The sequence below is a fragment of the Lutjanus erythropterus genome, chromosome 3 (assembly GCF_056507025.1).
Source record: "Lutjanus erythropterus isolate fLutEry1 chromosome 3, fLutEry1.hap2, whole genome shotgun sequence".
Lineage (NCBI taxonomy): Eukaryota > Metazoa > Chordata > Actinopteri > Lutjaniformes > Lutjanidae > Lutjanus > Lutjanus erythropterus.
The window spans coordinates 4,570,312-4,582,231 of NC_139319.1; the positions used below are offsets into that span (position 1 = coordinate 4,570,312).

Genomic DNA, 11,920 nt, shown 5'->3' on the forward strand with positions numbered 1-11,920 from the left:
GCATGAGCTCCAAGTACTGAGGCTATCAGTTCTCTGCAGCAGCTGCTGGTTTGATTCCTGCCTGCAGCCCATTTGCTGCATGTCTTCCCCTCTCTGCCACCTTTCCTGTTGTACCGTCAGCTGTCACTACCAGAATAAAGGCAAGAGCCCCAAAAACTTTTTTTCTAATCAACATCATCATTTCACCACTGTGTGTTTGTGCCAGATCTGACCAGTCCTCTTCATTATGTGTGTCAAATGCGACACTAACAGACGAGAGTTTTTCACACCTCAGTGTTCTGCATTTCTCTGCAAACAGCAGCGACCTGACCGCAGAGTGAACAGAGAGGAAACAAACCAGCATGTCGTCCTCTCTTATAATTAATACTCTGCTTTTCATCCTGTTCATTAAAATGTCCTCATGGCTCACAGGTCCAATGCATTCCTGTTCCTTCATTACACCTGCAGACTGTGTGACATCCTGCCTCAGTGCACATAGAGATTAACTGTAGAGAGCATATGTCAGTATTAACAATCAAAAGAAGTGATTGTAGTGTCAGATGTGCAGTGGTACAGAGTCAGAATGATGAAGTTACAAAATGTAATTGTTTAAAAATGATTTACACCTTCATATCTGCATTATCCATGCAAATTCACATCATTTATGTTAATAATCTAAAGAGGAAGGAAATTAAACACCCTCTTTTAACAGCCTGACATCCGCATTCTGCTCACTGACCACGGAAGAAAGACATCTGTAAAGACGTCGTCCTTCTTCAGTGTAAGTAGAATTGTTTATTGATGTGACTGATACTGTTTACCTCCTGTGTACATTATTATTTTATCTGCTGACATGTTTTATTGTCTCTGAAGCCTCACAGAGAGATGAGAGGAGCAGCTATGAGTTTAAGTGCAGCAGCGAGTGGATTTGTTGTCTTCCTTCTCTCTGTGTCAGGTACTGTATATCTACAGTTACATTCATTGCATCAAAAGAGGAGAATCTGGGAAAATGCACAACTTATAAAAATAGACTGAAGGTCACAGGTAGGAATAAGTGGATCAAAGTTGAGTGAAGGGCAAACTTTTCAGAAACACTTCAGACGTTTTTGTGTACGTGCATGGCAATTTGCTTTAATACAGTTTCTGTTTATTGTTATGTTAATTCTAATGAATATTAGGAAGATCTTGTGTTGTGTTGGCCAACATCTTTTGTTGTTGTCTTTTGCATGAAGTATCTGTGAGTTAAGCTCTTTTACATGCTCTAAAGTGAGAATCTTGTTCCCTCCTCACCCTGTGAAAACCTGCTGCTCTGTTTAATTTGTTGTAAAGGTTGTAGAAGCACCGACTTGTGTGTCTCATGATTAGTTTCTATCTGCAGTTACTTTTATCACAGTGATGTTTTTTGGGGGGACGTTGGTCTCACAGAGAAGTCAACACATACCGACTCAACTGTCATCACTCATCTGCACCAAACGCTGCTAGTTCCTCTATTGTCTGACCTCAGTGTGATATTTCCTGCTATGTGTAGACAGAAGAGTTTTTTCTTCGTTTATCTATTTATCATAGCAGTTTGACACACGTCAGTGTTCTGCTTTATTTTTAGTTTTCACGTTTAACTCAGCAGAGAGGAAACTAACCAATGAAGTACAGGCTCTGATTATTAATATTTTTCCTCTTATCCTTGTCAGTAAAATGTGTCAAAGCTCACAGGTCCAACACAGTGTTGATGGTGACATTAGTCGGTTGGAGCAATAAATTACTCAGTGCGCTGAATTGACTGAGAAAGCAGAGTTCTCACATCTTCTCATCTAACACACCCCTGGTTAACTCTTCCCCTTTAAGACCGGATGATGTCCTTCTCAGAAAAGTGTGTAAAATGTATTTTTTATTAATTTTGTTTTAGGACTTCAGACATATAAATATTGATTAGATTGATGCATGATGATCTTGTCAAGGTTACCTTTACCCCAACTCATATTAATCTTTGTCTTATTTGCTGATTGTTAATTGAAGTCATTCATTTTCATTGTGACTCCTGATGTGCTCTGTGTTACAGTGGTACAGGCTCAGAATGACTGGAGAGTGACTTACAGTTCTACTGAGATCTGTGCTGTTAAAGGATCAACAGTGGACATACGGTGCTCCTACACATACCCATCTGGAGTAAAGACAGTTGAGAGTAAATTCTGGTTCACAAAAGTGAGCAGTGGTTTTTATGTGGATCTGGAAACAGACCCAGAGTATTCAGGTCGTGTGCAGTATATCTTTAGTAACAACATCTGCACTCTGAGAATCACAGACCTGAGAGAGAGAGACTCAGCTGAGTACAAGTTCAGATTCACAACAAACCAAGAAGGTGGAAGTTATACTGGTTCACCTGGAGTCACTTTGTCTGTCACAGGTAACATTTAGTCTGATTATTTATTTTATGTCATTTATTTAAGTGTTCACCATCTTGTGACTTACATCTGCATGTGTGTGTGTGTGTGTGTGTGTGTGTGTGTGTGTGTGTGTGTGTGTGTGTGTGTGTGTGTGTGTGTGTGTATGTATGTTGACAGTTCAGTGCAAAATGAAAACTTCTGTTCTTTATTCACATATTCAGATCTACAGGTGCAGGTGAGCAGATTAGTGGACCATGTGTCTTATATCTGGGCAGAGCTGAAGTGTCACAGCAGTTGTCGTCTTCCTGGTCATCCAAACTACATCTGGTACGAGAATGGAAACGGGTGGATACAAAAATCTGATTCTTATTCAGGTTACTTCCGTTCTGCAGACAGCTCTTCCTGTGCTGTAGAAGGACATGAGACCTTCCACTCTCCCTCAGTGTGTGAGTTTATTTACAGTTTCCCACTGAAACACCATCTGGTGCAGCCTTTAACCTTTTGAACTGTACCTAATTTGCATTTAACTCTGGTATATGGTGATTTGTTTTGCAGAAATTGTTTTTTTTTTTTAAATAAGATTCACTTTGGGGGAACACACAATAGTAACACATATTCCTGTGACTCGGCTATTTTAAAATATGATGAACATCTGTTAAATTTTCTATGATCCACTTCACTTCTAGTTAGATTGATGCATGATTAAGAACTTATTGTGGTAATAATTAGTCTGATAATTGAGGAATTTTTGAAGCTTGTCCAGGTTCCCTTTTCCAGATCATATTGATCTACTTTGTCTTATTAACTGACTGTTAACTAAAGTTATTAATGTTGATTGTGACTCCTGATGTGCTCTGTGTTACAGTTGTATATAAACAGAAGGGCTGGAGAGTGACTTACAGTTCTACTGAGATCTGTGCCATTAAAGGATCAACAGTGGACATTAGCTGCTCTTACACATACCCATCCAGTGTAAATAACCAAGATACCATAGTGGTGAAAACATTCTGGTCTAAAGGTGAAACATTTTTGGATCTGAAATCAGACCCAGAGTATTCAGGTCGTGTGCAGTATATCTTTAGAAACAACATCTGCACTCTGAGAATCACAGACCTGAGAGAGAGAGACTCAGCTGAGTACAAGTTCAGATTCACAACAAACCAAGAAGGTGGAAGTTATACTGGTTCACCTGGAGTCACTTTGTCTGTCACAGGTAACATTTAGTCTGAGGATTTATTAATCAATTTAGGTGGTCAACATTTTGTAACTTTCATCTGTGTGTGTGTGTGTGTGTGTGTGTGTGTGTGTGTGTGTTTACAGTTCAATCCAAAATGAAAACGTCCGTTCTTTATTCACATATTCAGATCTTCAGGTGCAGGTGAGCAGATTAAAGGTCTACAAATCTTCTAACTGGGCAGAGCTGAAGTGTCACAGCAGTCGTCATCTACCTGCTCATCTAAACTACATCTGGTACAAGAATGGACAAAACATCTGGAAGGGAACAGCTTCATACTCAGGCTATTTTGATCCTGCATACAGTTATTCCTGTGCTGTAGAAGGACATGAGAAGTTCCCCTCTCCCTCAGTGTGTGAGTTTACATACAGTTTTCCACTGACATAACACCATCTGCTCCAGACTCCAACCTTTTGTACTGTAACTCAACTACATGTAATGTAGTCGTATTTGGTTATTCATTGAGCAGAATGAAAACCAGATCACTTCCCCATGACAGTGTAAACATGTTGTATAATTATCTGTTATTCTAAGTAAAGTTAAGCTGTAAAATAACAACTAACACTGAAAATTTAGCAAAACAGGGCTTGTCTTCATGTCTGTGGAGTTTGTAAAGTCTTTAGATCACAAAAAATGTGTGCTGATGATCATAGAAATTCTCTCACAGCCTCAATCCTGTTTTTGATCATTCTTCCTCTCTGTCCCTCCTTTCAGTCACATCTGTCTTCTTCTATTCTCATGCATTTTCTTGCCATCCTTCCATTCTCCTTCCATCCACCAGATGCCCTCTGACTTGTCCACTTCCTCTCATCTGCCCTACAATAACCACATACCTTCTGGACACAGTCACAGACATTGGGTGTGTTCTGATTTCCTAGTGGTTCCCTGTGAAGTGAACTGCACAGGGTTTTCAGCTATGATAAGTAGGATTCCAAACAGTAGGGAGCAAGAAATGTTTAGTTCAAAGGGACCTGTGAACTGTGTAGAGAAGAATTGAACAACAGCTCTTCACTTTGCAGAAATCTGAGAAGATGTTCCATCAGATTATCCATCAGTCATCACACCTAAAAAAAACAATGGAGCTCACAGAGGACTTTTATATCACATGGGTATTTTTATATATTGTTTTATATTATATTATATTATATTATATTATATTATATTATATTATATTATATTATATGTATTCATTCATTTATTTGAATAAAATTAATTCAATAATTAATTAAAGATTTATTTTTATATTGTATATTATTTTGATATTTCATATTTATATATTTTATCTGTAAGTATTGTTGTAACTAACATTGCCTGTCATAATTATCAAGGATGATATAATATAAATACAGCCTCAAAATAATCAACATAATATTACACAATAATCTATAAATCTGCATAATAATAATCTTTTTAGAAATTACACTACACACCATGTAAAATGGTCAAATCATTTATTTACACACATTTCAGAAGAATAATTTTTGTGTTGGCATCAGTTATTGTTTTGTTTCATTCAGGTTTTTATTTCAGTCAGTTTTTATTTCATAGGAAGTTTCACTGGAGAGATATTCTCTGAACATGGAGCAGAGACGACTATTTATGTTCACTGTGGAACAGAACAGAACACAGTTAAGACCACTTTGGTCTGTTCCTGAGATACGTCAACATCAATGCTCTCTTGGTCTGGTCAAGACTGGCCTGTGAACAAATATATGTAAACAGGGGGCTGCTCTTTTTTCTGGATAAAGAACACTATAATATTTATATTTCACAACTGATTAAAATCAGTCATATTAAATTCAAGGATTCATGATCTACATGGAGTAGGAAAAGTTTTTTTTTTTCTAATTTTCTCCATGTAGATCATGAACCCTTGAACGTAAAATCTACTTCTTGAAACAGGAAATATATATGAAATATAAATGTTCTGCGTTATTCTGTCAGTCAGCTTTGCAATTTGATTCTGAAGTAAAAGGAACTAGTTTGGTATTTCTGAAATATGACTTACATGGATCCTGATTGTCAACATACAAATTGAAATTAAATTTTAAATGTTTGTGTTTTCTCCTCCAGATGCCCCGAGTGTTGTCTCTGTGTCAGTGAGTCCCTCTGGTGAGATAGTGGAGAACAGCTCAGTGACTCTGAACTGTAGCAGTGATGCTAATCCAGCAGCTGCTTATAGCTGGTACAAGAGGAATGGAAATCCAAACCTTCAACCTGTCCATACAAGACCAAAGCTTGTCTTCAGCTCCAGCCAGTCCTCTGACTCTGGACAGTATTACTGTGAAGCTGTGAACAACTTGGGGAAGAGCAGATCTGAATATATTTCGATTGATGTGAAATGTGAGTAAAATGCAGCTAATTTCAAAAGCATCATGCAGCTGTTGACATTTCTTCAAACATTTATTACACAGTCAACTGTGTTGCTGATCACACACTTTCTTCAGCTCTGCTTGTTTAACATTCAGTAGCAGATGATGAAAAGGTAGTTTTATTTACATTTGGCTCCAGGATCTGCAGGAATTTTCAGGGGATTCAAATGTTCAATAATCCAGAAAACCACCTCTACAGTTTCAGATGCTCCATCACAAAAATATACATTCAAGAACCAGTGTGACTTCTGACCTTTTATCAAACCTGTCTCCTAGAAATGATGTTCATATACAGGTCAGGTATGAGTCCTAAAAAGACTTAATTTACTAATAAAACACCTTACAAATGGTCACTTCAAGTGCAAAATGCCTGTACATTTCATCTTTGTAAGTTATGTCATCCTGTTACAGTCTTTAAGGTTGTTGTTATTCTAGCTAGTTAGCAGAGGTGTAAATGCTCCAGTTTTACTTTGCCCATAATTTAACCCTTTCTCCAGTGCTTCCAGTTATCTGTTCATCTCTAGAGCAAGTCTCATTCACGTCATTACACCTGTCAAACAGCATTCCCTATTAAGAATATAGATATTACTATGAGGGACCATATTGGCTAAATAATGTGGAGGAAACATTTTCATGTGAATAACTGTCCAACGACACCAGTATTTGGGAACAAATTTGTCCATATAAATTTGTAGTGGTTATAACAGTGACTAATTAGCTGTTCATTCAACATTTAAACAAATAATAATTATTACATGTGTTTACGTTTGTACGGTTAGAAATCTCATCATATTTGACTAAAATAACTTTTAGATGCAACTTCATGAGCTCACTGTTTTAGTTGTGCTCAGCTTTGTTTTGATAGAAATTAGTCAAAAGCCGTTTTCCCTCAGTTTGCTTTTTTCTCTTTCCTTTCTTTATTTACTTTTTTGCTACCTCAGTTTCTCTTTAAAAGAAATGACCGACAGTACACATGGATGCTCCAGCATCAGCAGTCATTCAGCTCAATAAGCTGTGTTTAGAGATGAATCCTAGTGCAGGGTGGACCAAACCATTTTGATAGAAAAACAATCTAGCATTGCTGTACTCCAATACAGTCTGAGTACAGACTGAGTGAATCCAGTTTTGTGTTGGAGAGAGAACCTGGACATATCATTAGAACAACATGTGTAAATAATTATTTTCTGTAGAATTTATTTCAGCTAATAGGTGTGTTTACTCCTCTGTGTCACAAACAAATTAACACATTTTGCCAAACGTAACAAGGCAGTGACTAGTTTTTTAACACGTGTTGCCAAAGAGTGAATCAAACTCACCCATCTACTAATATTAGCTTCTTACATGTTGTCTGTTATTCAGCCTTTTTTCTACATTTAAATATTCAGCTCAGCTGAGGAAACTCATCTGTATCCTAAAGTAAAACATGTTCATGTTTTGTGCTCTAGATGCCCCGAGTGTTGCCTCTGTGTCAGTGAGCCCCCCTGGTGAGACAGTGGAGGGCAGTTCAGTAACTCTGACCTGCAACAGTGATGCTAACCCAGGAGCTACATATACCTGGTATAAGAGGAATAGAAATCCAGACCATCATCTACTCAGGAAACAACCACAGCTTGTCTTCAGCTCCATCCAGTCCTCTGACTCTGGACAGTATTACTGTGAAGCTGTGAACAACTTGGGGAAGAGCAGATCTGAAAATATTTCGATTGATGTGAAATGTGAGTAAAATGCAGCTAATTTCAAAAGCATCATGCAGCTGGTGACATTTCTTTAAACATTTATTACACAGTCAACTGTGTTTCTGATCACACACTTTCTTCAGCTCTGCTTGTTTAACATTCAGTAGCAGATGATGAAAAGGTAGTTTTATTTACATTTGGCTCCAGGATCTGCAGGAATTTTCAGGGGATTCAAATGTTCAATAATCCAGAAAACCACCTCTACAGTTTCAGATGCTCCATCACAAAAATATACATTCAAGAACCAGTGTGACTTCTGACCTTTTATCAAACCTGTCTCCTAGAAATGATGTTCATATACAGGTCAGGTATGAGTCCTAAAAAGACTTAATTTACTAATAAAACACCTTACAAATGGTCACTTCAAGTGCAAAATGCCTGTACATTTCATCTTTGAAAGTTATGTCATCCTGTTACAGTCTTTAAGGTTGTTGTTATTCTAGCTAGTTAGCAGAGGTGCAAATGCTCCAGTTTTACTTTGCCCATATTTTAACCCTTTCTCCAGTGCTTCCAGTTATCTGTTAATCTCTAGAGCAAGTCTGATTCACGTCATTACACCTGTCAACATGACACAACATTCCCTATTAAGAATATAGATATTACTATGAGGGACCACATTGGCTAAATAATGTGGAGGAAACATTTTCATGTGAATAACTGTCCAACAACCACTGATGAGCAGTAACGTGTTAGAAGTGATGCGTTACTGTAATCCGATTACTTTTTTCAAGTAACAAGTAAAGTAAGGGTTTACAATTGCAAAAACAGTAATTAGATTACTGTTACTGTTACTTTCCTGCAAGCAGGCTGCATTACTGCGTTACTAAACTATGATTTTGTTTTGTGAGACTGTCTTGTGACAATGACATATGAGCGGCGTGACGTCAGTGGTAAACAACAGACATGTGTAGTGATCAACAAGAGACAACATGGAGTGCGGGAGAGAGCAGGACCATGCAGCGTTTAATGCTTGGAAGTACCGACATTATTTTGAGTTTGACTCGGTAAAAGGTGATAAAAACATTAGCGTCCGCTGTACACTCTTCGTGGGAAGAAAACTTTTATCTACAGTGAAAAGTTCCACCTCAAATCTGAGCAAGCACCTAGCAAGCCGGCACAGGAATGTGAAACTCGCTGAGAAACCCCCGGATCCCCTCACAGACATGCCCGCTGTGGCTACTACATCCAATCCCACCGGGTGAACCTCAGGGGGCCCCTCTCCTGCTAAACAGGTGAAAACAGACTTAAGAGCGACAGATTTCAATTCAATTTTATTTGATGGAATATGCATGTGCAGGGTGGACCAACCCATTTTGATAGAAAAAAAAATCTAGCATTGCTGTACGCAAATACAGTCTGAGTACAGACTGACTGAATACAGTTTTGTCTGCAACCTGAGGCTTCAGAGCCACATGCAGCTCTTTAGCTCCTCTCCAGTGGCTCCCTGTGACATTGGCAAAAAATGATATGGAAATGAATAACATTATATATATTTTTCACTATTGTTCATGTTTCATTCTCGTAGGTCTATAAAAAAGTTGAGACAACTCAAAATTTCAAGCCAAGTACATCAGGTTTGAGTGAAATTATTCAGTTTTGAAAAAGTTTTACCAACTACTTTTATTGAGATAATTTACTTTTCTTCTTTAGATTAATTTAAATATTTGAATTTTAGAAACCCCAAAATGTTGCATTTACAATTATAGTGAAAACCTTTTAAATTTAAGGCAACAAAATAGTAACAAATCAGGTTTACAGTTAACTGTGACTAAGTTTTGAAAAACTTTTAAAGTTTGCAGTTTACATGCTTGTGATACCTCACACAATTATTGCTCATGTTCACACAATATGTTACACAAAAAAATCTGTCATTATTTATTTAATCTTCTGTAGATGCTCCAAAGCTTCCCTCTGTGTCAGTGAGTCCCTCTGGTGAGATAGTGGAGGGCAGCTCAGTGACTCTGACCTGTAGCAGTGATGCTAACCCACCAGCTAATTACACCTGGTACAAGGAGAATGAAGACTCACCAAAAGCATCAGGACAGAACTTCACCATCACTGACTTCAGAGCTGAACACAATGGGAAATATTACTGTGAAGCCCAGAACAGAGGAGGACGTCATAACAACACGTTACATCTGATTGTTGCGGCGGGTAAGTTTTTGCATTCAGCTGAGATCATAAAACACAATTTGATGTAGTGCAGGGAAAGCGGATTTAATGGTTGTCCATTTGTATCAAACCTTCTTCTGTAATTCCTCACTGTCAGGTGGTAATAAACAAATTATATATATATATATATATATATATATATATATATATATATACACACACATCCACTGGAGGGCACTGCCATGTTTATTTTTTAACAAAATGTTAATGTCAAAAAGTGAACATCAGCTGATATACTTTGATTTCTTGAAATCTAAAATATCAATATTGCTATCAGCCCAAAACAAACAGTATTGGTCAGATATATTATGTGTCCAGAGACTCAGAGAAATATCAAAATTATATTATTATGGATGTAATGCACACACATACACCTGGACAGGTTTTTACTTATTATATCATGAATCGCTCTATGGAACCAATCAGTCCAAACATGCTGTAACATCTTAATTAACTGTCTGTTTTCTTTTCATCACCATTTCTCAGGAGCAGGGAAACTAGCAGCTGTGGTAACAATCCTTGGTGTTCTCGTGGTTATCATATCTCTCTCTGTGCTCCTGTGGATCAGGTGAGCAGTTCTGATTTAACTGAATCAGTGAATGTTAAATCATTAAAAATCAGAACTAAAACACTGAATCATTTATGTTTTAATTAATTCTCCTAACTAGAAAAAAGAGAGCTACTGATGAATCGTCTGATGCTGAAGAGAGACCAGACAACAGGGAGCAGGTGAAAATAGTTACCTATGTAATTCTAGAAGAAAAGAAAACCCATCCTAGTTTCTGCTCAGTCATACTGCTGAGTCACTCACTGTTTGAGTGTTTCTAGAAAACTCATCTGAGTTTGCAGCCTTCATGTTGCTGTTTTGACTTCCTTTTTCACAGAAATTCATTTCCATCACACTCTCTGTGATTCTCCTTTTATCCTGGTTGTGACTAAATTCCTTGTGTAAGACAAAGTTTTCCTACTGTTTATCCTTTCCTTGTATATTCTAGCTGTTTTCTGTCATAAATACATGTTGGTGAAACAATACTATTTCTATTATTTGCAGAGTTGCTATTGTTTTGGACTTTTCCATCTTTGTTTTAATCTTCTACAAGAATACACTATTCACCTAAAAGACTCTTGTTAAATGTGTAGCTGAAAGTAATTTTCTCCATGTCTCCCTGATCAGAGACAGCAAGAGGAGCAGGATGACGTTCAGTACGCCAGCATCCACTTCTCCAACAACCAGGCAGATCCTCTGTACTCCAACATCAGAGCAGCTCAGCCTCTCAGACACATGGAGCAACAAGAAGTCTGCGAGTACGCTGCTGTCAAATTCAACAGGACCAGTACTGCCCCGAGGTGAGCAGCTCTCCACACAGGAACATGATCCTTAGTGCAAGATTAAAATGACAAGGATAGGTGTTTTGCCTGTTTCAGCTCTATTTTTTATTATAATCACTATTCAGATTTCATACTGTGTCTTTTTTCCTCAGAACCATAGGTCAGGAAACTGGAGAGGATCCATCTGCATTGTACAGCACAGTCAACAAAACCCGATGAGCACAAGAGGCACTGCATGTAGTCTGATATTTATATATATTTCTCTTTTTTTCTTTCTAAAAATGTCTCAGGATGGACCAAGAATGTAAAATACAGTCAGTAATTAATCTTAATCTTTCAGGCTCATGAGGACAAAAGCAGTAGTGTTTCCACGGTAATAACCACAAAATATATCAAATAAAAATCTCCTCCTGCTTCTTTTTAGTTGGCTAATGTGCAACTCACTGTGACTCTGCCTGGGAAAATATAAACAGACTCGTTTTCTCTGATTTCACAGAGAATCTGACCTGGTGGCAGCCATTAAGAATAACTATACAGAAAAGTCTTCACACAGAAGATCTAATTTGTTTATGTAGGTCATATAAGAACAACAAGAATAAATCTAGACTGTTTCATAACCAGTTAAAACTCCTTGTAGTAGCTTTATACAGCTTTTTATATGGCTTTATATAACTTTATTGATGTAACATAAGCCAGTGTTCAGCTTTTTTTTTTTTT

The 11,920-nt window shown here is 37.5% G+C and overlaps 1 protein-coding gene across 2 annotated transcripts; it reads left to right on the forward strand.

The window, feature by feature from the left end:
* The first annotated feature begins 697 nt into the window (after positions 1 to 697).
* LOC146329486 (sialoadhesin-like) lies at positions 698 to 11,913 on the forward strand. 2 transcript variants are annotated; one of them, XM_084714753.1, is made up of 13 exons: positions 698 to 760; positions 853 to 934; positions 2,036 to 2,380; positions 2,582 to 2,806; positions 3,226 to 3,573; positions 3,725 to 3,949; positions 5,668 to 5,937; positions 7,412 to 7,681; positions 9,596 to 9,856; positions 10,361 to 10,442; positions 10,543 to 10,603; positions 11,055 to 11,221; positions 11,356 to 11,913. In XM_084714753.1, the coding sequence occupies exons 2-13, from the start codon at positions 865 to 867 to the stop codon at positions 11,420 to 11,422; spliced, it is 2,391 nt and encodes a 796-aa protein (XP_084570879.1). In that variant the 5' UTR covers positions 698 to 760; positions 853 to 864; the 3' UTR covers positions 11,423 to 11,913. The 2 variants fall into 2 exon arrangements, with proteins under 2 accessions (XP_084570879.1, XP_084570880.1); XM_084714754.1 differs by lacking the exon at positions 7,412 to 7,681.
* Positions 11,914 to 11,920: the final 7 nt, after the last annotated feature.

What these genes read in the sequence shown, in the direction of transcription:
- LOC146329486 (XM_084714753.1), top strand. Translation starts at nt 865, where the DNA reads ATGAGAGGAGCAGCTATGAGTTTAAGTGCAGCAGCGAGTGGATTTGTT. An exon ending in CTTCCTTCTCTCTGTGTCAG is followed by an intron (nt 935 to 2,035) that starts GTACTGTATATC and finishes TCTGTGTTACAG; the next exon opens with TGGTACAGGCTCAGAATGAC. An exon ending in AGGACCAGTACTGCCCCGAG is followed by an intron (nt 11,222 to 11,355) that starts GTGAGCAGCTCT and finishes TTTTTTCCTCAG; the next exon opens with AACCATAGGTCAGGAAACTG.